Genomic DNA, 25,604 nt, shown 5'->3' with positions numbered 1-25,604 from the left:
AAGACCCACGTGTAAGTCCCACTTAAGGAAAACTGAACTCATAGTGCCCACTTTGACAGGTGCCTGACTGTCAGATGATGACTGGAGCTATGAATTACTTCCAAGAAGTCTCTACTAGTTTTCAGCCATTGGAAAGATCAAGTCTTACACCTTGTCATGAGATGCCAAGTTAGTTCAGAGTATCGAACTGACTTCACTATAGCAACTCCCTATGCATTTACTAGAACACAGTTAAAGTTCTAATCAAGAGCTAAAGATACCATGTTTCCAGACATACATTTTGGAGATACAGTTGATCTTTCTCCTTATTATTCTTAGATCTGGGATTTTGCTTTGGCCTTATGTCAACTTCAGAGGATGACTTGCCTACAAGTTGCTTGTGCTTTGCCTCTTGCCCAAGCTGTTCCAACAACTGCTCGCACTTCTGCCATTGCCAGCACTGCAGTCGCAGTAGCATCAGCAGTGCTCCATACATCTGCTAGCAATTTAATCACCATCAGCTCGGAAAGCAACAAAGCAACAGTGCTCGGAGCTCCAGTTCAAGTGCAATCCTCAGCTGGGACGCAGTACAGTGGTAGCAGCCAGCAACCTGTCTACACTAGAAGTGATGCTCTAACACTACAAAGAGCACATAGAAATTGTGGGAAAATAATAATTTCAAATACGGGATGCAAATGTTTTGCCATTCTTCCATGAGCTTCTGATGTTTCTGTGCAGTTAGCAAGGGGAAAAAAGCCTTGGTAAAAATAGTGAAGTACAATTTTTTTATTAATCAAGATTATCCCTTTATCTAAATCCTTTACAGTAGAATTTCTACTAAAACTAAAAGAAAAAAGAAGGGGCAGAATCACAGCTCATTGCTCTCAGCAAATTGTTTAAGCCTCCACTCCAAGTTTTTCAAATAAATGTTTTTTAACTGGTTGCGCTATCAAAAATTGAGCATTATGCCACATTAGGAGCTTGCAATGCACAATCAAACATCATCTGCTTTCCATTTACAGCACACTCATCAGTATTTGTGTGTTTTACCAGGGCTTAATTTGCAAACATGCCCACGATCAACTCCACACTGCTGAGCAGGTATTGGAATATTCTTTGTGTACAAATATAAGAAAACAATTGTTCATGGTTTCAGGGCACTGTCACTATATCCCTAAGGAATTCAGTATCTCACTTGCATATTCCAAATTGCATTACTCGGTATACTTAAAATTAAGCAAATGATTCACTGTTGTGCTCTATCAGGGCTTATTCCCTAAATAAAAATAGCCTGAAAGAAAACCATCCCAGCTTGAAATGCACGTGGTGTAGCATAGACTACCTGGTAATGAGATTGTTTCTATTCCCTGACAGCGGGCTTTCTGCAGCTACTCAACACCTGAATCCTAAATTGGCTAATGTGACCACAAAGGAAATTATATATTCAGACAGATTTCCAACAAGCATGTAAGCGTCCGAGCTTAAAATACACTTTCACAAGCATTCATGCTGGAAACTTCTCACGTTCCAACCATGAGAGACAGTGTAAAGGATCACAAATAAAGCTGAATCCAAATTCACTCCCAAATGCAATCATATGTTTGTGCTTTTCTCTCTTTACTGATCATTCGATTCTATCAATATACTGGCTCAGGAAAAATTAAAAAAATCCACCTGGGGTATTTATTTAATTTCCCTCAGGCTTCTCTCCCACTCCACACACAAATCAAAAAAGTAATTATTTTTTTTCCTAGACGGATTTCTTACTCTCATTACAAACCATGACAGTGATAATGTCATAATAATAATAGAAACTACGGCAACTGTTACAACTGATAAAGGGGGGCAGGAGTGGGGAGGGGGGCTCTTCAAAAAGATTTTCTGGACTCACTAAAAGCAAACAGCCATAATAATCAGAGTTTCCACTCTAGTCCTGATCTGAACATGAATCCTGGAAAAAAAAACAGACTGTACTTGCCCAACACTGCAGCTGTGGGCAACCTGATCTAGTGAGGGTGTCCCCTCCCCATGGCAGGGGGGTTGGAACTAGACAATCACTGAGGTCCCTTCCAATCCAAAGCATTCTGTGATTCTGTGACATAGTCTCCCCCAATGTGCCACATGAGAAGGCAGCAATTTCTGCAGGAGTTAATGCTCATTATTCCCAGTGCTTAGTCATGCCATGCAAAGAGTGGGGGAAGGGAAAGAAAATTACTACACAATTTGGCTTATCACTTTGCCACCTTCAAATTTTCACATTTGACACTGCTTGCAGCTGTCTAAGTTATAGGGGATTTTAAGCAGAAATGTAGAAAGATATGGGTGCTGTCTTTAGTAGATGAAATGCTACCGTTGTTTGAAGGTGGCTGGATATAGAGAGTGCTGTCATGAATCCCAATCCGTTTCCATGTGGCAGCAGATTCTTCCTCGTGGTTGCTAAGGCACAGCAAGCAGAGTTGGTTGGGAAGCTAACTGACTTTCAGCAGATATCATTCATACGACACCGCAGAATATGCCTGACTTTCTGCCAAATAACAACCAACCTTCGCCCACTGCTTCTCCCAAAACCTGCTGTCAGAATGCAGGCATAATGAAGAACAACCAAAGGAACAGCTCTCTCCATTAATATTTATTTAAGATTAAATATATAAAACTCTTTATAAATTATCTTTTTTTATATAGGAAAGATCTTCCCCTGACTTTGGTGTAGTATAAAAAGGTCAAAAAAACGTAGGAAGAGAGGTTGCAGTGTAGGTTTCCCAGGAGAGCCTGAAAAGCTCTCTGGATAAACCCAAATGGGTCACGAGTGGTCCTCTCTCTCCCTGTCCTGCCATGGGAGAAAAGCCCTGGATAAATCCAGCTTCAGGAAACTGACAACACAGGCCTGAACCTCCTCTGTATGTACCCTGGGCCTCAAACACAGCTGCAGCACCCTGATACTGAAGCTTACTGTTTGAGAGAAAGGGTGGAGAGGTGAATTGGCAGAGGGGCAACCCTGGAAACTTTATGGTCCTCAAAAAGACAACAACCACTCTCCTGCCAACCAACGATGCATTTCCACAACCAGATCAAAATACCATAAAACCAGGCTGATGACAAGCAGGCCATGTCCATCCTCCACCTCCAGCTGCACCTTCCCATCTCCACCACTCTTCTGCTTTGCGCTGCCACACGTGGTTGTGAAGCCATGTCCTGAGCAGAGCTGAAGGACCGACAGCCTTGAACTGGGTTTGTTTTAACCCAGATTGTTTCCCTTTGCCAGGTCCCCAGGGAGCCATACAAACGCGATCACTAGCAAGGCGGGAGGCAGGGACCCTGGGGAAAGCAGTGGGACACAGAGAGAGGCAGGAAGGGACAGCTGTGCTCTGAGGAAGCACTTGTTTATGCTGAATTAAAACTATCCAAGGAATGATGGCACAAAACATGCCTAATAAATCCTCAGTGTCTTTGCTCTGTCAACATAAAAAGGAAGCTAACTATGCCCACAGAAATTGACAAGACAAAATTCAAAGGTGTCAGTAACTGGGGAATTTCACCTCCCACCTTCCTGTTCACGTAAGCGTTCAACTCATATGTTAATACAACATTTACAATGAGAGACCATTAAATGTGAAAACAAGAATCAGAATTTTATTGCTATATACAAACATGAAAATATGGAGAGTACATTTAATTGACTACTCACGCTACTTCATAAACCTAACTTTATTACCATTTGAGCCACACCTTTCCTAATGCCACCTTAAAAGCTTCCCAGAGCTTGGAAGCTGTCAGCAACGTTTCACAGGAAAGCAGCATCCTCCCTTTTTATTCCCCAGTACAAAATAGGGACTGTACAGATTGTCACTGTAAAAAGAAATTGGCCATATTGCTGTATTTATTTCTCTGTAAAACTTGGCACCTAATAAGTAAAGTCATTGTTCTTTGTGATCTACCATCATGTTCCTGGCCATCAACATCTGGTTTGGCTTTGATCTGGAGGGTAGCACACAAGAGCAAGTGGGTGGGGTTTTTTTAGTGATTATTAAATTTTTATGCAATAATCAATATTTCTAAGGATGCAAGTTATAATTTAATAGCATGTTATTTAGAGCTCTCAAAAGAATGCACACTGGACATTTCAACTGTAGGAATGTGTTCCCAGTAACAGGTTACCATTTCTTTTCAGATAGATCTAAATGAAGACATCAACAAAAACAGCGAAGACAGAAATGGGAGTAGGAAAATATGGATTGTCTGCATACTTAAAAGCTTTTCAAAGTACTTCTGTTGGCACATTTCTTGTGTTGCCAGAAAAATACCTTCTCATGACATACTTCCAATTAAAAGAAAAAAAGCAGAATGGTACATCAACTTGGCAAAGCCATTCTGCAAGGCAGGCAGCCTGACTCTAAAGCATGCGTTAGTGAAAAGATATTTCACAGGGAAATGTGTATGTCAAACATGAGACTCAATGCACAGGCTGTGCAATGTCCTACCTGGATCTTTCATAATTTGACCAGAAAAGACTCTACACAAGGGCTCTGGCTTTGAAGTTAGCCCTGCTCAGACCAGGAGCTGAATCAGCCAGCCTCCAGGAGGTCACTTCGACCACAAATTATTCTGTAATTTTCTCCTGCTCCATCACTCCCGGACACACTTAATTCTGCTCCTCCAACCAACTGCATCAGGCATGAAAGAGAAGGTCTGTGGAGCTGCAGAGCAACCAGAAGCACTTTTCTAGACACATGCTGTGTTTAAAAAAGGCCCTTAAAATCACGTGTTTTCGTGTTAGCCTTTCATCAAAACTTCTCTCTGTCATGTTACCTAATGTGCCAGGTCTCAGCTGATGATGTACCTCTGCTGTGACCATTACTGCAGATAACACTGGTGCCAGAACTCAGCCTTCAGCAACTTACACTTATCAGAGATCAGGGTTATCACAAATTTTAAAGTACACAATCAATTAATCGAGTAATTCATCTCACTTATCACTACCAACCACCCATCACATTGATATGTAAATTCAAATGCTCCCTCCTTGATGACAGGAAGAAATCAGCATAGTTTGGTACTCAATTTTCCACAACCTTCTCATGAACCATTCCCGTGACCTTGCTGAAAGGATGCTCACCTCTGCCACAGGAATGGTAACAAGCAGCAGAAGGTAAAAAATACCCAGTATTGCTGCAGCTATTTCAGTGAACACAAATGCAGGAACAAACATCAAATATTAGCAAATACTCAGCAAAGTAGCTGCGAACGATGCTAACAACAAATAGGTAAAAACATCAATACAAAGTACGTGTATGTTATTGAATAAGAAAATCCACTGAAATCTTCATTTATTCAGGTGCAATTTGCAAATAAAGAACTAGTTTTCTAGATGTCAATAACTACAGTACGCTTATTGTTTCAAATACAAAAAGATAACGCTAAAATTCAGTGCTTTGATAATCATTTATGAAAATATATTGCATTTAATTGCATCAGCTGAGTTCACTGTTTGAAGAATGGCTGTCTTCTGGCAACCGTTTTTTTTCTTTTGTATGAGCTGCACACAAATAGACTGTGAATTGCTTTACAACTGCTCAAATGTATGTTTTTAATGTCCATGTTCTTCAATGTATCTACTCTCAGAGAGCTCAAACTTTACCACTGCCTGCACAAATGCTAGGTCACCAGGTGATTTCCCAGACCTTATTCATGGAATCAGGGGTTGGAAGGGACCTCGAGAGATCATCAAGTCCAACCCCCCTGCCAAAGCAGGCTCCCTAGCTCATATTGCACAGATTCCTAGAAGTAGAGCACAGTTACTCCTTTCAGGCACAAGACATTGAAATTCTTTACCATTTTGTTTCTGAGAAATTGATTTTCTGATTTTGCAAAGACCAACTGACCTACTAGTCAAAGCACAAGACTGTCCAGCACACCTCGGTTGTATTCATCAACCTGGCGCGGTAGGAACCCTCAGCAGGCAAATTCCCTTCCCATGTAATGGGAATGACCACAACCACAAGACTACTGGTACAGATTAGCTATCAGCTTGGGGCCAGAAGCACCCAAGCTGTCTGCCACACAGCCACGGCAGCCCCACTCCCAAGTTCCAACACCTACAGGACATTTAGAAAGCACCACACCACGAATAAAACTGTTGCCTTCCGCTGTTCTGGCCTGTGAGGTTTGCAGGGAGCAGGAGCTGCCTCCCAGCTGAACAAGCTCTGGTTTTGCATTACAGCCTTAACAGTTTGAGGATCTGCAGTGCTGTTGTTTGTGCTGGCAGCACTCTGTTATGTGACCTCTTGGGAACAATATTAATTTCACTGACAGTAGCTCTTGGCACAGGTCGGTGCCAGCCTACTATGGACTGGAGAGTGGGAGTTCTTAACCACTTCCAGAAGAACAGCTGTAATTTACGTTTTTTGTAGAAAAAAAACCTATTAAAGTTTAACTATTTTAGTTTTGTGAAGCAGTCAGGGCCTTGCTGCACCAAGAGCTTAAAAAGCACTCAGTATTCAAGGAAGGAAAAAGATTGCTCCCTTGGAGCACGCATTAATTCCTTGGCAAAGTAGATCTAGGAATTTCTCACCTGCTCTTGGCCGACCCTCAGCGCTACTTGGAGCTCTGCTACAGGCACCTTCAGCCTGCAGAACGGGATCACCCTAACCCTTATGTGCTCCAAAACCTTTGGTCTTGCTGTTGAAGCAGGAACAAAGGAAAACTCAAGTGCACTCCATCTCCAAAGGAGGATTTGTTACATCTGAGATAGGAGGGACTTGAAAAACAAGGCAGCTCAAAATTCTCTGCTGGCATGCCAGAAATCACCGCACACCTATCATTCAAGCCTGGTTACTTAGCAGACAGGGTGACACATGGAAAGTAGCGTGCAATAGCCATTAGGGATGGAGTAAAGTTAGAACATGAGCAGGAGTTTAGCATATACAACCAACCACTAAAAGCAGCCTAAATAAATGTAGCTTTCACTAGACTGAGGAGTTACAGAATCAGAAAATAATCATAGATGTGAGACACGGATAAGTCTTGTAAATTTTTGGACATGAAAAAAACAGCTCAAGTGCCAAGTACATAACAGATACAAGTTTTACTTAGTATGATAAGAACATAACAAATAATGTAAATTACGTATCTTATGCAGATTAAGCTATTAAGAAAGTAAAAGATGTGGTCAGCACCCCCATAAGGTCACAGAAACAGTTTGGGCATCTTTATATAGGAACATCCTTCATGAACACAGGTTCAAGAAAAGAAGAATGCAGTCTTTGAAGATAGGCAAGACTTCTTCTGTAAAGAGGCAGATTTCCTTACTGGTATTCTTTGCCCTTGATTTTAATTACCTGCCTTCTGAAATATATTTTTATTTTCATTCTTTATTCATGTAACAAATGTTTGCAGAAATTCGATATTACTAAAGCACGTGGATATGCCACGTCATGTCTATGCTACACTATTCCAAATTTACTTGCTGTAGATATACTTAGTTTGTTAGTTGTAACTAAAATAGCTCTTTTGTATATACTTTCTCCACAAAACTCAATTGTCCTCCTTCCTACTGCTGTGGAAGTTTGACCCCCCTGTGTGATGGTTGAGGGTTTCTTTATCTCTTGACATTTTCCAGCTGGTACCATGGAGTTTTCTCATTTTAATCTACAGTTTTGAAGGGCAGGACCACAGTCCGGTAAGAGACATTTGAAAGTGTCATGAATAGAACTGGCCCTCAAAAGGGTTCTCCACATTCATTGTGTTTTCAAGACAGCATAGGTGAGATCAGTCAAAGCTGCACTGGTGATCCCTGCACCTCTCCTCAGGCTTGATGTTCAACCAGACTCAGCCACAAATTTTTGACCAGCTACTCTTGTGAGATTAATGCCCTCTGTGATGATGGCCCACTCAAATCCATAGAAAAAGAAAGTATTAAAATGTGTTGCTCTAAAACTTTGATGGAGAAAATATATATATAAAAATAATTTAGGCAGCCTTACATAATAAATAAACAAGCAAATAAATAAATCTCCATTGAATTGGAGACTGATGGGGGACTTGTTCTGTGTGAGGTCTCTAATCCAGGTAATTTCACAGCCCTCAGAAAAAACCCTCAGCAAAACTAGACCCAGTATTTAAAGCATAAAGTTCCTGTCCCTTTGTTTCATTATGTATATGCATTAGGAGGCCTTTAAGCAATAAAAAAGGTACATTTTTTTCATTTTCAATAAAGGTAGCATTCCCTCACAATTTCAGAGTCGAAGGATTAGAAGCTTTTTTTCTATTTTTACATCTGATTAAATTATATGAATTAATTAACCTTTAATTGCATTTGCAACTATTATCTAGCTTTGCATCCCAACAGAAGTCCTACCATATGATGTCTATATCCTAGTCAATCTTATTCCCATATTCAAAAGCATATGCAAAAAGGGAAAAAAAAAAGAAAGCTCAAGTCTAAATTAGCATGAAAAACATGTGCAGGGGGAAAAAGAAGTCTATAGTATTACAGCAGCATGGGGATGTAGGAATCTGAAGTGCATTGTGCATTAGAAAGTTGAAAACATAGGCCTGTGCAAGAAATGTCTCTTGACAAAGAGTTTGAATTCTATATGATTTCCACAAGAGCTCTATACGTCGGGTGCTGTAAGGAAGAGTTCTCACTCCTCCAAAAGAACTGTTTGGGGGTTACTTTTCTCACCATGAAACAGACCGGATGAACACCAGAGATGGGGATAGCCCAGAAAATATGTATCAGAAGATCATGCTAAAGGTTTAACTGTTGTTGGCACAGTCCAGTGAAACTGTTAAGCAGCCTTCCTGCTCACCCCATTATGACCTTTTGTTTTAAAACAGAAGTCTTTTGGCTTGAAGTTGCAGATGACCTTTTCAAGGCTGTTTCAAAACGTGCATGAGGCAGTAACCACAGGCTGCACCTGCAGAATGTGAAATAACAACCTAGAAGAGTATCTCATCCCTCACTGAAGTCAGCAGTGGTAGCACTGTAACTATTTTTAACAAAATACTCATTAGAACATGCAAGAGAGAAGCAGAAGGACACAATGTGAACACAAGCATGCTTATCAGTGGTGTGAACCGGAGCGTACAGAAGGAAAGTAGAATAGCCTCTGCATTACTCACAGCCAACGTATAGCTGAGCGTATCCTGAACAAAGCAACCTCAAAGAGCCAGCAGAATGGGCTGCTGATGCTGTAGTACAATCAGAGGAAAGGACGCACACCCTTCTAAGGGGTCACATTTCCACCATCTGAGGACAGTCAGGCCTGGCAGCCAGCAGTAGGAAAAAGTACACTTGAGGAACATCTGACCATCAGACTAAGCAGCAGGTCACACATTCCCTGTGCTACTTGGAGCTGCATCCTTCTCACCCTGCCATACACATCACTGTCCTGGACTCTTCCAGCATCCTCCTTTACCTGTCCATGTAATACAGCAACACAGAACTGAGCCACCTTCTTCTGCTTCACCAGACTGAGTTGTTACCCCAAGATTATCGAAGGGGTGTTCTGTCCCATGGAAATAAAATGACCAGAGGTAAAGACTGACCATATTTTTTCAGGTCTAGGGCAAAAATTCGTTTTCAGTATTCTGCATCATAACCAATGCTTGCAACACTGATCAATTCAACATGCTGTCATCCTCCTTCCATTTGCCCACTGTATCCTGGTTACCAGCCCACCCAGATTTAAAAGTCAGTAATAAATATCAGTTTAAGTCAGCAAATGTTTTCTGACCTACGCAAAGCAGGAGGCGGGAAAGAGCAAAGAGAAAGAGGAAGAGATGGGGAACTGCTGTCCATAAAATGTAGTTCAAGCAATATGCTCATGAAAGATGCTAATTTGTTAGAGAATTTTGATGGAAGTCGGTAACGCAAAATGATCCAAAAGATTATTTTGGATTATATGATGCACTGCAGCACTCCCCACTGCAGTGGCTGATCTGCCAGACACTACCAGAAATACTCTACCTGTGTTTCCATAATCAGTAACAAAGACCAAAATGTTGGTGACACCCTAAGAGTCTGCTGCGACAGTCAGTCTGCCCTCATCAATTCCCCAAGGAAGCCTGGGCCAGCCTGGTTGCCCTACCAAAGCAGGTAAAACCTGTTCAGACTCTTCCAAACCCTTTGCTGTGACAATCTCAAAACCCCCATCCCTCATTCTGCACCAGGGACACCTGAGCCATCAGTTAAACTCAGTCACTAAAGCAGATTGATGGCAAATCACCACTTACTATACAAGACCTTTGCTTTGAGATACGCCGTCTTCAAGAAACAGTTGATTCTCACTCCAATCAACTTGCTCGCTTCTCTGTCCTTTCCTGTGACAGCTTTTCAGAGATGACTTCAAATCATCTCCTGTCTCAGTGGAACCACCACCACAAACCACATGGGATTTACTGATTTCACTTAAACCAGCCTAAACCCACGCGGTAATCTATTTGCTCACCTCTCAAGTGTCAAGAATGAATAGCAAAACTAAACAGAGTTTCAGCATCTTCTTGGTAAGTAGATACACACATAGAGACTTCTTCAAACAGCAAAGCTTGCAAAAAGATGAGCAAATGTTTTTCACCTCTAATCTATTTGCTGCCATTTGTCTACATGTTGCCATAATGTCTGTTGAGGGCACTGGACATACCATCAGAAGTCAACCAGAGAGGGCCTCCAGGACAGCATTCCTGGTCAGTAAACACTTGCCTTGGAATTCGCCTTCTTGTTCCCTCCACCAGGATGTGATCCAAAGATCAGATGGGTTCATGAACAACAACGTGATGGGAGCGGGAACACTCCGGGGTTTGGAATATTACACAGGAGGTTTGTTTGCATGTTTCTAGCATGCCTCATGCTTGTTGACGTTCTTAACCTCTTCACTTGTGCCAAGAGATAACAATGACTAACTTAGGAGAGAAAAAGTCAACGGTATAAAGAAACAGACATACACACACTGAAACTGGAGTTGGCTCAGGCTGAAAAGAAGATGACTCACAGATCCTCAGTATTTAGCTTTGCTTCTAAAAGTTAGATAACACCAAGAGCTGCTGAAACAAGGGAAGAAGATTCAGTCTGTTTTCTTCTTTAAGTCAAATTTAAAAAAAAGAAAATCCAATCAGGTTTCCTGTTTTGGAAGGCTCACAAAATTTACTATCAGCTCTATATGACAGGGAACAGTTTTCATCTCAGATTTATAAAAATAAATTATTGTTGTCTCTGGCTAGCTTCTTTAGAATTATTTTTATTTACAGAATGGAAGAAGGGAATGTTTCCTTACCCACTCCCACCACCCTGCCATAAATTTACTTGTAACATGTTTTGCTGTTAATAAGCAACTGAAGTAGGTCCTTTTCTACAGCCACAATAGATGGATTCTCAAAGACTCTAAGTTTGTGTTGGTTTTAATAAGACCATAGATTTTATTTAATAACAGTGTTACTCTGTTAGCTACAATTTGTGCTTAAATGTCCACTACAGGGGTATTTGTGTCTCTGTCTTTAATAAAGAGCCTTACAGAACCAGTGAAGAGCTGTCTGTAAGGTGCTTTGGTGATTTACCTGTTACATAGTTTTGTTCTCGGTAGCAGTTTTGACATGAAGTTGCCTAAGTGGGAAAATGGGGAGGGAGATGTGGAAGAAGAAAAGAAAAACTGGAAAACATGAACAAAACACTCTCTTCCCCTCCTCTTCTTTGATGCATTGGACAGGTAGCTAATTCTTAACAAGCATATTCTCTACCCCATCACTGCAGTTTTTAAAGAAAATACTGATAGTAGCAGAGCAGCAGAGATAGTTTAACTCTTGCAGAGCCCTGCTTAGTAGTTATTTGATGAAGAAGTTACACTAGTCTGTGTAGAGCCTTACAAACCATTGTCCACCCATTGAACAGGAGCTCGAATGCTCTTGCATTTCTTAGAACAGGAAAGCCTTTGACACAGTATGTTGCTACAAGGTCAAGACTGACATGATATCAGCTGATTTTCTTGTATGCTCAGAGGTTGTTTACACAGCAATACTCAACAGTTGTATCTCCAGAGATAGTATAGACTCAACCTAACAGACAAAATTCCTCTAAATGAGCTAAAGCAGACTTTGTTGGAGAGACAAAATATTGTAAGTGATCAAGCAATGAAGGACAAGAACAAGACTAAACAGGCTGCTTTCATTTAGGCAAGGAAAATACAAAGTCACCCCAATGTTATATCCTAGACTGAATGCTGTTTAGTAAAACGTGTCTGGGATGTCAGTAGCAAGATAAGCAAATTTTGCTTTTATTATTTTGGTTAGTCACAATCAGAAGTCTAAAAGCAATTTCAGATGAACCTGGTCAAGTTAGGTGAGTGGAAAGCTCCTCGTTAAATTATGTTTATTCACATCAAACACCCACTGGATGGAAAAAAACGCTGACACCATATGTGGTCTTAAATTAACTACATCAACATAAAGAAAGCAACCTGAATGGCTGTGAAGACATTTCAGTGAAGAACTAATCTGTACCGCCAGGAACTCTTAAAAGACGGCACGCTGCTAGGATGAAAAGCCTACATGATGGAGAGAGGGAGGAAATTGTATGATTTATATAAATCAGTGTTGCAGCCTCATCTAGAATATTACATTCAGTACAAGCCATCACAAGTTCAAAGGGACATTGAAGAACCAGATAGAGTTCAAAACAAGGTAACAAAAATGATTACAGCATGGAAAGTCATCTAGAGAAACTAGGATTGCTTGCTTTAAAAAACAGCTGTAAAAAACAATACAGAAAATCTGTGCAGAACCTTGAAGTTGCCTGCCCCACAGGAATAACAGAGGGGTCACTAAAATTACAAGTCGGATATTAAAAACCAGTCAAAAAGAAACACTTTCATTAACATCAGAACAAAACAAACCATATTTTTCTTTCACCAGTAAAGTCATCATCACCAAGCACACCCCCCACCCCCCCAAGCTCTGTAAATGTGAGTTTCAGGACAAGTCTGAAGCCAAAATACCAGCCAGATTCATCAAAAGGCTGGATTTGTATGGGAGAAACATAAAAAGCTATAGCTACAGTGGTTGACGGGAACAAACCCTAAGCATCAGAACGTAAGTTACCTCTGGCTATTCAAGTCCAGAAAAAAAATATCAATGTGGAAGGCAGACTATACATTTGCCCACACACTCTCTTGAAAGCACAAGAAACTTGGTATTTGTGGCCAAAACAATTACCTGTTAGATCAACTCTAAAACTGAATAGATGTAGGACCAGATGAACCATCATCTTGACCCACTACAACATGGTTTTACCTACACCAGCTTCCGAAATAATTGTTCAGAGTTGGTGTTGGGTTTTTTTGGTGAAACCCCTTCCAGTGTAATGTAAATATCTGTTGCCACATTGAATTGCAAATGATCAACATAGAAATGGGACTTTTTAAGCAGGGCTTCAGATAAGTTCTTGGTTTATGCACACACTGTATGAACCGAGCACAGATATCTCAATGGAAAAACCCAAGAGACATCAGTCCTGCTATTCAGCTTGGAGACTCACCAGTTTTAATGCATGTCCTGGCAACCTAAGAGACCTATTGATTTGCAGCCATTCATTCAAGTGCAGTGAAAGCCATAATTAGATAAATAGCTTTGGTAAAACTAATCTGAAACTCATTTGTTTTGAGACTGCCTGTTTAATGAGATAAAGCAAAAAACCAAAAAAATTATTTATCTGCTGAATGCTCCTCTTTGTATCCTTCAACACAATAATAAAAATATAAATAAAGAGGCATTCATTTAACTACCATTATTGTTTTTGCATTTTATGTATTTTGTTCCAGCGACTGCTGTCAAAGACAATTACACAGACACTGTTTATGAACGACGATGCTCTAACGGGCTAACCAGCTTTATCAATCTTTTTCATACACATGGTATATTAAGGAATAAAGAGAACAGGTCTTTTAATCATTTGCAAACACTCTTCAAGCTGACAGAATATAGCACTATGATGACATATAGGGTGTAAGCTTTTACCAGTACCCGAGGTCCATTTTTGGAAATGACTGTGCCCCCTTTTTGTGAACATAAGTTAAATTCGGGTTAAGTTTTCAAAAGTTTATAGTAATCCTGCTAGAGTAGTCATTATATTTTGTTTTCTAAACATTTTTTTCCAACAAAACACTGGGGAAGACTACTGTGAGAATCCCTACAGACAATTCAGTGCTACTGCGGGAAGATGTTATAGTTTATCTTTCTTAAGGGTAAGAAACACAGTTAAGCTTGGGAGACTCTGTATCCTTGACTTTCTTCTTTGTCAGCTAACTACTGGAGTCTGCCCTTGTTCCTTCAGGACCTGCATTTCCCACGAGTTTGGCCTTCCTTAACAAACACCACAGACCTCCATCCATCCTGCAAGTGAGACTGGGCAGTGGCCTCCCAGCTCACACCCCCAGATTTGCTCTCACTGCCAAGAGGCTTCAGGCGCTGCAGAAATTACAAACCACAACAAAGCCCGGGATTGTACGTGAGTTGGGACCCAGACCAGATCTAAGGGATTCTTTCAGCTCATTCCTTCAGCTACCCAGAAAACAGCAGCTTGGCGACTTTCAGAGCTAACCATGTGTGCCCATTGTTTTTCTCCCCTTCCTTCCATATTTTAAAAATCAATTTATGCATCACTGAAGTGCATTCACCTATGGGATGAAATGAAGCATCTGCTTAACAGTGTGCAGTAGCAGCCCATGACAGCAAATGATTACCACATACATTTGAAATTACTAAGTGTTTTAGGATCACTGAGTCTAACTCTCTGGGCCAGAACTTGGCCAGAAAACCACAATTAAATGCTTATCAGCTTAAAAAATAAAAACAAAAACAAATAAACAAAACCCAAACACCTGCTCTCCCTTCCCCTCCCTGTCCCAAGCAACATCATAAATTCTTGAAGCTCACAATTTCCATTGGATTTTTTTAGCAGTGGTGGTTTATGTTTTTGTGGTTTATGTTGGGGATTTTTTTTTGGGGGGTAGGGTGGAAGGAGGAGAGGTGGTATAAATCCAAGATGCAGTACTTCCTCTGGTAGGTCCTCGTTACTGACCTGCAGACTTCGTACCATCTATTGTATCACACCGGGCATGGTTTAACATACGTCACTTTGGCATGGGGCATCACTGTAAGCAGCAACAGCCCCTTGCTTGGTCCTGCTTGTTCCACAGTCCCAGTGACAATGTTGACACACGGCATGAGCCACACAGATGCTCAGAAGGACTAGCCACAAGAAAAGCTACCAGCAGATCACAATAAGCACACGCATATAAAACCCACTCCATAATTAAGCAACAAGACTTCTGGAGAGCCTCTGAACTATTTATTTCCTTACTGCTCTAAGTCCTGTAGCCCATGTGTGTCTCAGCCATGTAATTACTTAGGTGTGAGGTCCAGAAAGCAAGAAAAGGAAGGCAGGCCCCCAAACTAAGGGAAAAAATAAAGTTGCATTCTTTATAATCAATCATTCTAAAAAGACAAACCAAAAATATAAATAAATCATCATTTTAAGATTTAATGGGTTAATTCAGTTCTAAAACTGAAGGCAAAAATGATTACTGATGCTATGAATACAGCCTCACTGGTATTTATATAGACTGAAAGGAGCTTTTTCCTCTGCAATCAGCAGAATATTTTCTTTTTGCTCTATAAAAATTATATTGACTTTTAATCAGTTAGCCTGCTGTGTCCTTTCCAGGAAAATATCTTGTGAAAAAGAATTTCATCAGAATAAACTGTATGCTATAATGTTTAAATATGAATAATTGACCCTAGCTTGATACAACAGCCATAGGCAGATCATTTTACAAGGTCACGCTAACCCAAGTCAAACCGTACGTTAACTGAGATAAAAGACGCCATGACAATTATGAATAGCTCCTGCCTTTTACGCCTGGAACTTGAAAATATTTTAACTTTATAGACCAAATGACTTCATTTTTATCCTTAAACTTTTGCCAAAAGCGTGGGTATAATGAATAATGTTTAAATCAAAAGGTGTCATATAGGTGAGGTTTATACAGGAAGTACTAAAAAGCAGTCTAAAACAGTCAACTGAAATGGATCTGTGCATATGGACCCATCCTATGGCATCTACAAGGCAGCCTGATTCAAGGGAAAAAAGAGGATTTGGAGTCTGTGCAGAAATTGCGGAGCAACATATGGATGGCCCAGCCCAGCCGGCCCTGAGCGGCTGCAGAACAGGGCACTCTTGCCCTATCTGGAGTTAAAAGATTTCCTACTTTATTTTCAGTCCTACAGCACCCTACTGAGCCCCAATCAGCACCGAGGCTCTTTTCCTAAGCATTAATATGCACCCCTAATAGAAGATGACTCGCATCCAAAGGAGGCACCTGTGTCACCAGACCTACAGCACCCGGGTGCCCAGATCTGGCACAGAAATGTGGCGAGACCCATTTGGGGCCTTGAGTAGTTCCAGAGAGCCAGACTGAAAGATCACATACTGTACCCCATCGCTTCATACGCTGGCTGTTACACCCAGCACCCGCCTGGAGCAAGGTCAGAAACCACGGTGGACAGGAGCACTTTCAGCTACAACTGAATAAGCAAGTGACATAGCGCTAGCATAAAGAACAAGCTCTTTCCTTCGCCATATGTGAAATATTACTTTAATTGTTATATGAACGATATAGGAGGGATAAATCTGGTTTATTACAATGGCTTTCTGTGAGTTAGGTTGAAGAAAATGGCATGTTCAGCTTTCCCTTTATTTTTTTTCCTCGTCCCCTTTTAAAAAGCTATTGCTGTCTATTTCCAGCGTTTTCATCAGCATGAAAATGCACAGCTTGTTTTGCAATTTCCTCACGGCGTAAATGGAATTCAAACCACTGGGGCCATACGAGTAACAGCAGCTGAATACAAACCTTAATAGAGTTTGTCATAATTGTACAGTGCAGCACTTGTTCATTCATTCTGGCGGCTGGGAAATCTAGCGTGAATTAACCAATAATGCAGGTTTGCAACCGAGCAAATTAAAGTATACAATTCCACAAAGTGAATTCTGTTTATTTCATGTTAAATATATAACTAAGGGGACAATCAGCTCAGATTTAAACAAGCCTTCCGTCAAGGCGTAACAACAGCAGCAGCAACTCTGCAAATGCTCTAATGCATTCCTTTTAATTCCAACAGAGTTGATCTTATTTCCTACACAAATTCCCTTGATAGGTTTCCAAGCCACAAACGGCAGCACCACATCTGAGGATCTGCAGGCTACATCCCTTACAAACAGCTGCAAAACCAAAAGTGAAAGTAGCGAGCTCCCTGTTCAGCCCGAATTACACAGACATGCAGGGCCAGTCGATATTTTCTGTCCGAGCCCCTAACCCAGGGTGTTATTGCTAACACAGGAAAAGCAGCACTTAGGAGACTGAGCATGGGCACCATTAACTGGTGTTAATTAGTTTTAACACGGGGTGGTGTTTTCAGCTTAAGCTTCACTTACAGCGTGGGCAAGGGGTTAAAGATAAAACCAAATTTTATAGCAGCCAATGTGGGTGAGAGGACCTTGGGAGGATACACTCTGGCCAAAACAGAGAAAGGAAACTCAGGACTGTCCCATAGCTCAGAACAAGATGCAAAATTTTTCCTGTGTCAAGGGGTCGATGCCAATTTTCTACACCTTCCATCAGCAAAAGCCACATGGCGGCATCTCTTCCCCACGTGTTGACAGCAGCACCTGCCAGTGCTGCACCTGCCCCTTCCCAGGGATGCTAAAAAGCAGCTGAGATGCCAGTCTGGGCACTGCCAGCCTCACATCCTGTGCCACTGTAAGATCAGAGGCAGTGGGCACCATCCTCATAACCAGACTAACTCCCCACCTCAAGGAGAAAAATATATTTTCATTCTGAAAAATTCAGTAGGTTACTTCCTAGGGCAGAAGAGTGGCTTTGCCTTCCCTTTCATTCAACTGTAGTTAATCAAACCCAGGCATAACTTCTCAGATGTCATAACACATGAGCTAATTAAGAAGTATTCTCAATTTAGTAATTCACTGAACACCGACTATGAAACAAATTATTATGCAAATAAACACAAGAGACACTGAAATTCCCCCATCAGCTACCATGGTCACTGTCGCTAAGCTATTTTACTCATTAGTCAACATTTCATGTGTCACTAGTCACGGACCTGACAAGTTAAAGGATACTGTGAGAGACAATTATCTTAATCAAACACATTTAGCAGGAATACATAATAAGCCTGATTACAATAGGAAAAATTCAAGACTACTTACAGAGACTATTTTTAGTCATGTAACTGACAAAGTGATGGGGGGTATTAAGTTACTGAGTAGACCCTCTATGGTGGTAGGCTTTAAAGCGAGATGTCACCAATATCCATCAGCCTACTTCCGTAATACTTCTGACAGTAAAACTTCCAATTTACTGAGCCAATCCAGTATTTCTGTGCACTGATTTCAGTGCATATGGACCCACCCTATGGGATCTGCAAGGCAGCCTGATACAGCACGGACACACCACAACACCACATCTTTTTAACACAGGAGAAACTCCAAAGTTAAAGCCTCTATAGTCTACATAAACACAGGCACCAGAGCAATTCTTCAACTGACTTTTTTTCTCTCCTTCTCATTAACACTGGTCAATCAAGCACAGAGGTGCTAATGAAATGTACTCATGGCACAAAGTTGGAGGCACTGTCAAAACAAATGTAAATAGAATGGCATACAGGGAGATTGGGGGACTTTGAGAACCAGGATAGGAGGAAAAGAGTGTAATTCTACAGCATGAAGTACAAGGTCACTCAGGCACTACTCAGATGATGAGCTGCCAATAAGGATATGGACTACTATAAAAGTCAGTCATTGGTGCAAAGGTTACCTGAGTACAAGGCAGATCTATACGCTTGGCTCAATGAAAACACAGCTACCAACCACAACCATAATGCAACCATGGAAAGAAAGATGGGAAATTCTGAGTATTTTCAGCAGGGACTTTCCAATGTCCTGGAAAAACCTCATCTTCAACACTGTGGTTTCCTCAGTCACAGGATAAACTGATTAGAGGAAAGTAACTTGAATGAAATAAGCAACTCAAAGCTTCTTACAAGAGATGAATAAAAGTTCAGCAAAATGTAGGTTGAGAGGTTCAGATACCTTATTTAATTAAACCAGATTGCATACAATTTTTTTTTTTTTCCCCTGCCAAAGAAGAGTTGTCTCCAACAGCATGACAACTGTCAGTGCCAGAATATATGATAGATATCTCTAATACACTCCAACCCTCCAGCTATTTTCAGCTTGGGAACCTTCTGTGCCCGATGAGGATTTAGTATGTTCACTACATTTCTCTTCCATGAACTCTTCCAGTCTCACCTTGAACTCGTGTAAACTTTTAGCATGCATACCTAAAAACTTACTGTTTATTCTCAACATGTAACCCTACAGTCAGTTTACATCCTGACAGACATAAACAGCAACGCTGCCACTCAAAATAGAGCTAGGTTGAAGACAAGACTGAAAACATTTGCCCAGCCAGAGCCCTAAGAACCTCATAAAAGTCATTACAGGGTCTCAGAAGAGGAAAGAGTCACAGTATCTCTTTAGGTGCCAGCAAGCCCAAAGGCATGTCCCATGGTGAAGGTTTATACAGGCCAGCAAGATTTTTCATAGTATGAGTGTAGCAGGGTTTGACACCACAATGTCCAAAATATTTTCCAGCTCCACTAGAGTAACAAAGGACAATGTCCATGCTCATGCATAACAACAGTATTTTGCTTGTGCATGTAAACATGAGCCTAGAAGGCCAAAGAGGTTATTAAAAATTCATGAGTGTCTCTGTGTGTGTGCAAGGTAATTTCCCCCCCCCCTCCCCCCCAACTTCTGAGCACTTCCCTGCTCTCTCAGGAGATGCTCAGGAGGCGAATTAGTTCCATTAAGAGTCCAAAACATGGTGGTGAAAATAATTTTGGGCATGGTGGAGCAACTGCTGGACTGCCATGCCTGAAGGACCTCACCACTGGTGAACCTGGTGCTTCCAGGGGCAGGGACCTGTATTTCATCCCTAATTGCATGAAAAAGAGGAGGAGAGGAAGCCATTTTTGGCAAGCACCAGGAAGAACATCAGACAGGTCATAACCAAAATACTCAAGGTTACTACATGTACACTTAACAGAGACCTCAAGGGGGTAAACCAGGAAACAGAAGGGTCCCACTTTGCAAAGACTTTGAGCAAGCACATGGCAGAGAGGAACAGCTCCACAGGGCACAGCAACCCACCACACCAGGCCCTGCCTCTGCACAAGCTCTGACACACACACAACTACCACAGCAAAAGACTGGATCATTTTCTACTGATTTACCCTGCGGAAACACAGAAGCATCAAGCAGAGGACGAGGCGTGAAGCCCACCCCCTCACAGCTCACTGTGCAACTGCAGCCTCTCCCCCACTTAAGGCAGAGACCTGTCCTAAGACCCAACGTAAAAAAACCTGCTGGCAAGGACAAAGGCAACATCTAGCTCAAAGTTCAGGGCTTTAAAAAAAGCACCGAGCTTCCCTAGCAGAGGAATTAGAGGTTAGTTTTACATGTTATCAAACAGTTTAGTGCCAAGGGCAGAGAGGCCCAGAGAGATTTAAAATAAAATATCCCACCCCATACTGGTCAGCAAAATTTATTCCCTTTCCCCCCCACACCTTTATAATACCTTCTACTACACATTGCTTTACTCCCCCCCACACCACAGGGAGTATTTGAACAGGATGCAGTGAAGTACATCCTTAAAACAATTATAGCACCCTTAACACTTCCATTATATTTTATTATCCAGAGTCCCCAAGCATGCACACATGCAGATTATCCCTGCTTTATAGATGAGGAAGCAAACTGCACTGCAGGCGGTCCCCGAGCGAATCAGCATCAGAGGCAGACCCCCTGCTCAGGGGTCATAATGTTTTCCTAGGAAATTAAACATGCCAGCATTTCAGCTGGTCAGCATTTACTTGAAAACAGCTCACCTAAGTGAGCAACATTCCTGATGAAACCAGCTGGACAAATAAGACTCTCAGCATGGCTTTTGAACAAACAAAAAGGCACAAAGAAAAAGTCACCAGAGAGGAAGACCAGACCACATTTTTTTTGATTTCTTTTTTCTCCAAAGGGATAGAGGAAATGGAGATTTCACACACAAACAAAACCCTCCAAAAATTAACTTTGGATTAACCTGAACTATTTTGTTGAGATAAAAAAAAAGGAATCTTATTTGTGTTAATCTTTCTCCAACCTTATTTTAAGGCGCTTTTTTATTAAAGAGCCACATTTAAAAGGGAAAATATAAAACAACGCTGCATATTATTATTCCAATATATCCCTTCCCTTTCCCAACTACTGTCATTTTCAGGGTTGAAGTTATTCTCTGCATTAAATGGAAATACATGAAAAATGTCATGCCCCTAAAATCCCGTTTCTAGGGGAAAAGGCACATGCACGGAGTGGACAGGGATCAACACAGAGCACTACTAACAAACAGAGCCAGCCTACGCCCTGGAGCATCACATGTGTGGGAGAGGCCTTCCATGCACCCCAAGTGTCCAATTGGTTTCCAAAGGGAACAAGCAACTTTAACATCACTAGTGGATTCCTAGCGCTACCTGAGCCTCAAAGCACCCTCTGGACTCCTTCATTGCTGAATAATTTCAGATGCAGAAGAACCCCTGCAAACACAGAGACAGCAGAGCACAGCAGTCAGTCTTGTTGCCCACAGAGGACCAAGCCAGAAGGTCCTGCTGGAGCTATAGAGCATCCAAGGTCTCCTGGGCTGACTCCAGACTGACATACAAACTCATCATCCTCCCCTCAGCTTTCTTCCTACTAGGATAGACAGCTCAAAGAAAAACTTTGCAAGACGACCCACAGGGTACTGGGAGGCGAAGCCACAGATGACACCACCACTACAGCTGTCACACTGTGTTTGCTGGTCCGTAACACAGTACATCAGCAAAGACAGGCAGAGCCTCAGCTGGGACACTGTGAAGCAAGATGGGACCAAGGCTCCAGCAGGCACAACCCAGGAGCTAACCATGCTTCTCACCAGGGTGTTAATTCACCGACTCCAAATATTTAGAGAGTAACCACTGTACCACTGGCTTGTCAAATGCTTTTGGTAGTGGTGAGGAATAGCCATGAGGATGAACTTGAGCCCGCTCTGCACGTGTCTCCCTGAAGCATCGTGAATTTGTTGTGCTAGAACAGACCTGCCGCTGTACGAGCACCATTAGCAAGACCTGGCTATTTGCAATTAACTGAAGCCCTTCAGCTCTGTGTTCACATGGACAACTTTGTCACGTGGATTATTATTTCACCTGAACAATAAAACTCCCTAGCTGCTCTGTATGGAGATTCCCTTTATTTTGTGTGTTAAACTCACCTGAGGAAAGAAATTAACCTAGAACAGGAATCTGAGTCAAAATATTACACAAAAACAGTTTCTGTTGTAAATATACACACTACTCTGATTACATTTATTTGTATCTTCTTATAACAAAGCATTCACCCAGGAAGTTTGGCTTTAAATTCCCACCCTTATATATTGCACAACAACTTCCCTGTGCAGAGAAAGCTTTTATTTACATGGGTAAAGTACTACATTGCTGATGAGGGTACAAACACACATCATGCTGACTTCTCCCTACTAATTCCTTGCAGAGGCACTTATCAGGGCACCAAAACGACATGGCAGCTCGCTTGGTTCTCCACGCCAACAAACCCAGCCCTGTGCAGATGAGCCCCAACCCCTTCATTTCAGCTACTAGATAGATGGTGGGTTTCCATCCGGTGTTGGCCTGCGAGTAAGTTTTGTGGTGGCCTGATGGCACTCCCACCCACTCCCCTCCAAGCCACGGCTGGAAGATTTCACCGGCAAGAGTGGCCGCTCACCACTGCCGGTCCCACTCATGCTGGTCACATGGCGCTTCGCCAGGGCGCTGCTTCCTACCGAGCCAACCCCACAAAACCACATCACCAGCCCACCTGAAAACGAGGGAACTCGAGGGAAATTTGGCTAGGGATTCCCACAATGCCCGCGGGACCCCATGGCCTCGCGGCACGCGAGGCTGGGGCCAAGAGCACCCCCAGAAAGGCCTCCCAGCGCGCTGAAGTCCGCTGCTTTTGCGGGCGTCGGTGGGAGCGTCCGCGCACACCTGCGCGGCATCCCCCGCCGGGCCCGCGCGAGTTCTGCCAGGCGGAGGGCAAAAGGAGGGAAGAGCGGAGCCGCGGGAAGCACAGGGGGATGGGGACAGGGGCACGCACTGCCCCGCGCTGGTATTTAATTTTTCACCAGATCCGGCAGCGGCGGGCAGAGCCCAGCGCCGGCCTGCGGGCACCCCCGCCCGGGGGCCGCCGAGCTGTCGCCCTGACACCCAGCCAGCGATCGCCCTCCCCGCCGCCCGCCCGGCAGTTCCCCCGCGGAGGGCCAGCGCCGGTAGCCCGCGGCCCGCCGCCCCCCCGCCCCCCACCGCGGCCCGGCCGGGGGCGCTGCGGGAGCTGCCCCGCCTGCCCCGGGCACCGCCGCCCGGCGAGCAGGGAGGGGGGCGGCCCCGGCGGGGCGCTGCCCCGGGCCGCCCGCTGGCTTACTCACCCGGCCGGCGGCGACCGCGCTCTTCCTCCGCAGCGTCAGCCCGCTCCGCAGCAGCGCCGGCAGCTCCCGCAGCTTCTGCCGCAGCTGCACCGGCGGCGGCGGCTCGTGTGCTCCGCCGCCGGGGCTCCAGCTGCGAGCCAGCTCCGCGCCCTCACACGGCGACGGCATCTTCACGGAGCCCACGGCCATGCCGCATCCCTGCCGGGCTGCGGCGCGCAGACACGCTCGCCCGCCCGCTCTGCCCGCCCGCCTTCCCCTCGCGTCGCCCCAACCCCGCTCCCACCCACAGGCAGGAGGCACGCAGGCACTCGCACACCTTCCCCCGGCCGCGCCGAGCGCAGCCCCCACGCACACACCCCCCGCGACCCCGCCGGGCGGGCAGGAAGGGCCCCGGCAGCCCCGGGCGGCGCAGGAAGCCCTGCCGGCCCTCCACCTCTCCCGCGCCGCGGCTCCGGCAGTGATAAAGTGCAGGTAATGAGGAGGGTGGAGGAGGCGCGGGCGGGAAGAGGCAGAAAGTCCTGTTAACTCCTTTGCGCTCGGGGACCGCCGCCCGGGCCGTGTCCCCACCTCTCCCCGCGGCCAGCTCCCAGCACAGACCCCGTAGCCACGGAGGGGGTCAGGGGGAGACTGACCACCAGCCCGCTCAGATGCGGCGGGTCCGAGGGGAAGTGAGAAGGTTTCAGGCTCCTCCAGGAGCTGGGCAGCCTCCCGTCGCCCTTAGAGGCTGTCAAGCCAGACTGGAGGATGCCCTGAGCCAAGCCTTCTTGGGATGGACAAGTCCCAGAATCCCCATCTGCCCCCATCACCCGGTGATCTCCAGGGCTGCAGAGGGTGAAGGGCTTCCCTACTCTCTTCCTGGTGAATTCCTGACCCAACGAGGTGTTTTGCCCTCCATATCGGCACGGATACTGGAGAAACTGAGTAGTTCATCCCAGGTGAATGAGTTGCTTCCAGTCATTCAGGTAATCCCTAGAAGGGAACCCTGGATGCCAGAAACAAATTCCTTTTTGTATACAGAAGAAAGATACATTTAAAGCACTCCTCTAGAACTCAGCACCCGGAATTACAGGGGCTTGCTTTAATTTCTGGAGCCTGCCTTTTCTACCTCAGCGGTACAAGTGTTGCTTCCTTTCTGCCAAACTCTATTCTCATCTAGACCAGCAAACTGAATGTACATTCGGTAGGGGTCCCCTACCAAAGGGGATCTTTGGGGATCAAGCCAACCTCACAGACACATTATGGAAAGCTGTCACCTTGTCCCAAGCATGAGGTCCCACTGGTTTCAAGAACCACTTTAGTGGTTCTTAGGTCCTCCAGCCTTGCTGGGAACTAGCTTAACCATGAAGCTAACCTCACAAAAAGAGGAATTTTTCTTTTCTCATGGATGTGGTCCCTAAACCAGCTCCACTGGGATCACAGTGATACTCATATTGGAAAGATGGCAGACGCGCCCAACCTATGGCAAGGTGCAGAGACACAGAACTGTCCCTCCCAGCATCAGAGTGACATTGGGTTATCTGTCACCTGAACGCAGCAGCAGTAGCCTGGTTTGGCTTTGTTGACCTGACAGCAGGCTGCTGTAAAAAGGTGATCCTGCTTGCAGCCCATGGATGTGTGCTCCCTTCCCATCCCTTACACAGGATCTGGTAACAATCAGATAATCGATCTGGTGGTAAAATAACACTTCCAAAAATAATGAATTTTCCATTGGCGAGACAGCTGAATTGATCCACCTTGTGGCCACACAGCCACAAGATCGAGGGGAGCAGAATCCTGTAAGTGAGGGAAAGTAGAAATGCTGCTTTCAGCAGCCACCTGTCATTAAATCAGCTTACCTGCATCCTATGCATACGACTTCAACACAAACCAGGCCAACCCAGGGACTCATGAAAAGGACAGCCATGTGCTGCCACCACTTCCTTCCTGCTGGTACCAAAAATAACATGACTCAAACAGAATCAGAGGATTAATCCATCTGAAAGGTTAAATATATCTAAA

The 25,604-nt window shown here is 43.8% G+C and overlaps 1 protein-coding gene across 1 annotated transcript in view; it reads right to left on the bottom strand.

Moving 5' to 3' along the window:
• Window positions 1–23,795, bottom strand: part of RAPGEF5 (Rap guanine nucleotide exchange factor 5) — a gene marked incomplete at its 5' end in the record, with an annotated part of 154,282 nt that extends 130,487 nt beyond the window's left edge. The window contains one exon of the mRNA XM_084280501.1: window positions 23,607–23,795. Within this exon, the coding sequence (XP_084136627.1) occupies window positions 23,607–23,795 (189 nt within the window). The remainder of the gene's footprint in view (window positions 1–23,606) is intronic.
• Between the last annotated feature and the right edge of the window lie 1,809 nt (window positions 23,796–25,604).

The sequence above is a fragment of the Gallinula chloropus genome (genome assembly GCF_964237585.1).
Source record: "Gallinula chloropus genome assembly, chromosome: 2".
Taxonomy (NCBI): Eukaryota; Metazoa; Chordata; class Aves; order Gruiformes; family Rallidae; genus Gallinula; species Gallinula chloropus.
The sequence above is the reverse complement of the archived record's forward strand: the minus strand, read 5'-3'. Positions and strand labels throughout refer to the sequence as shown.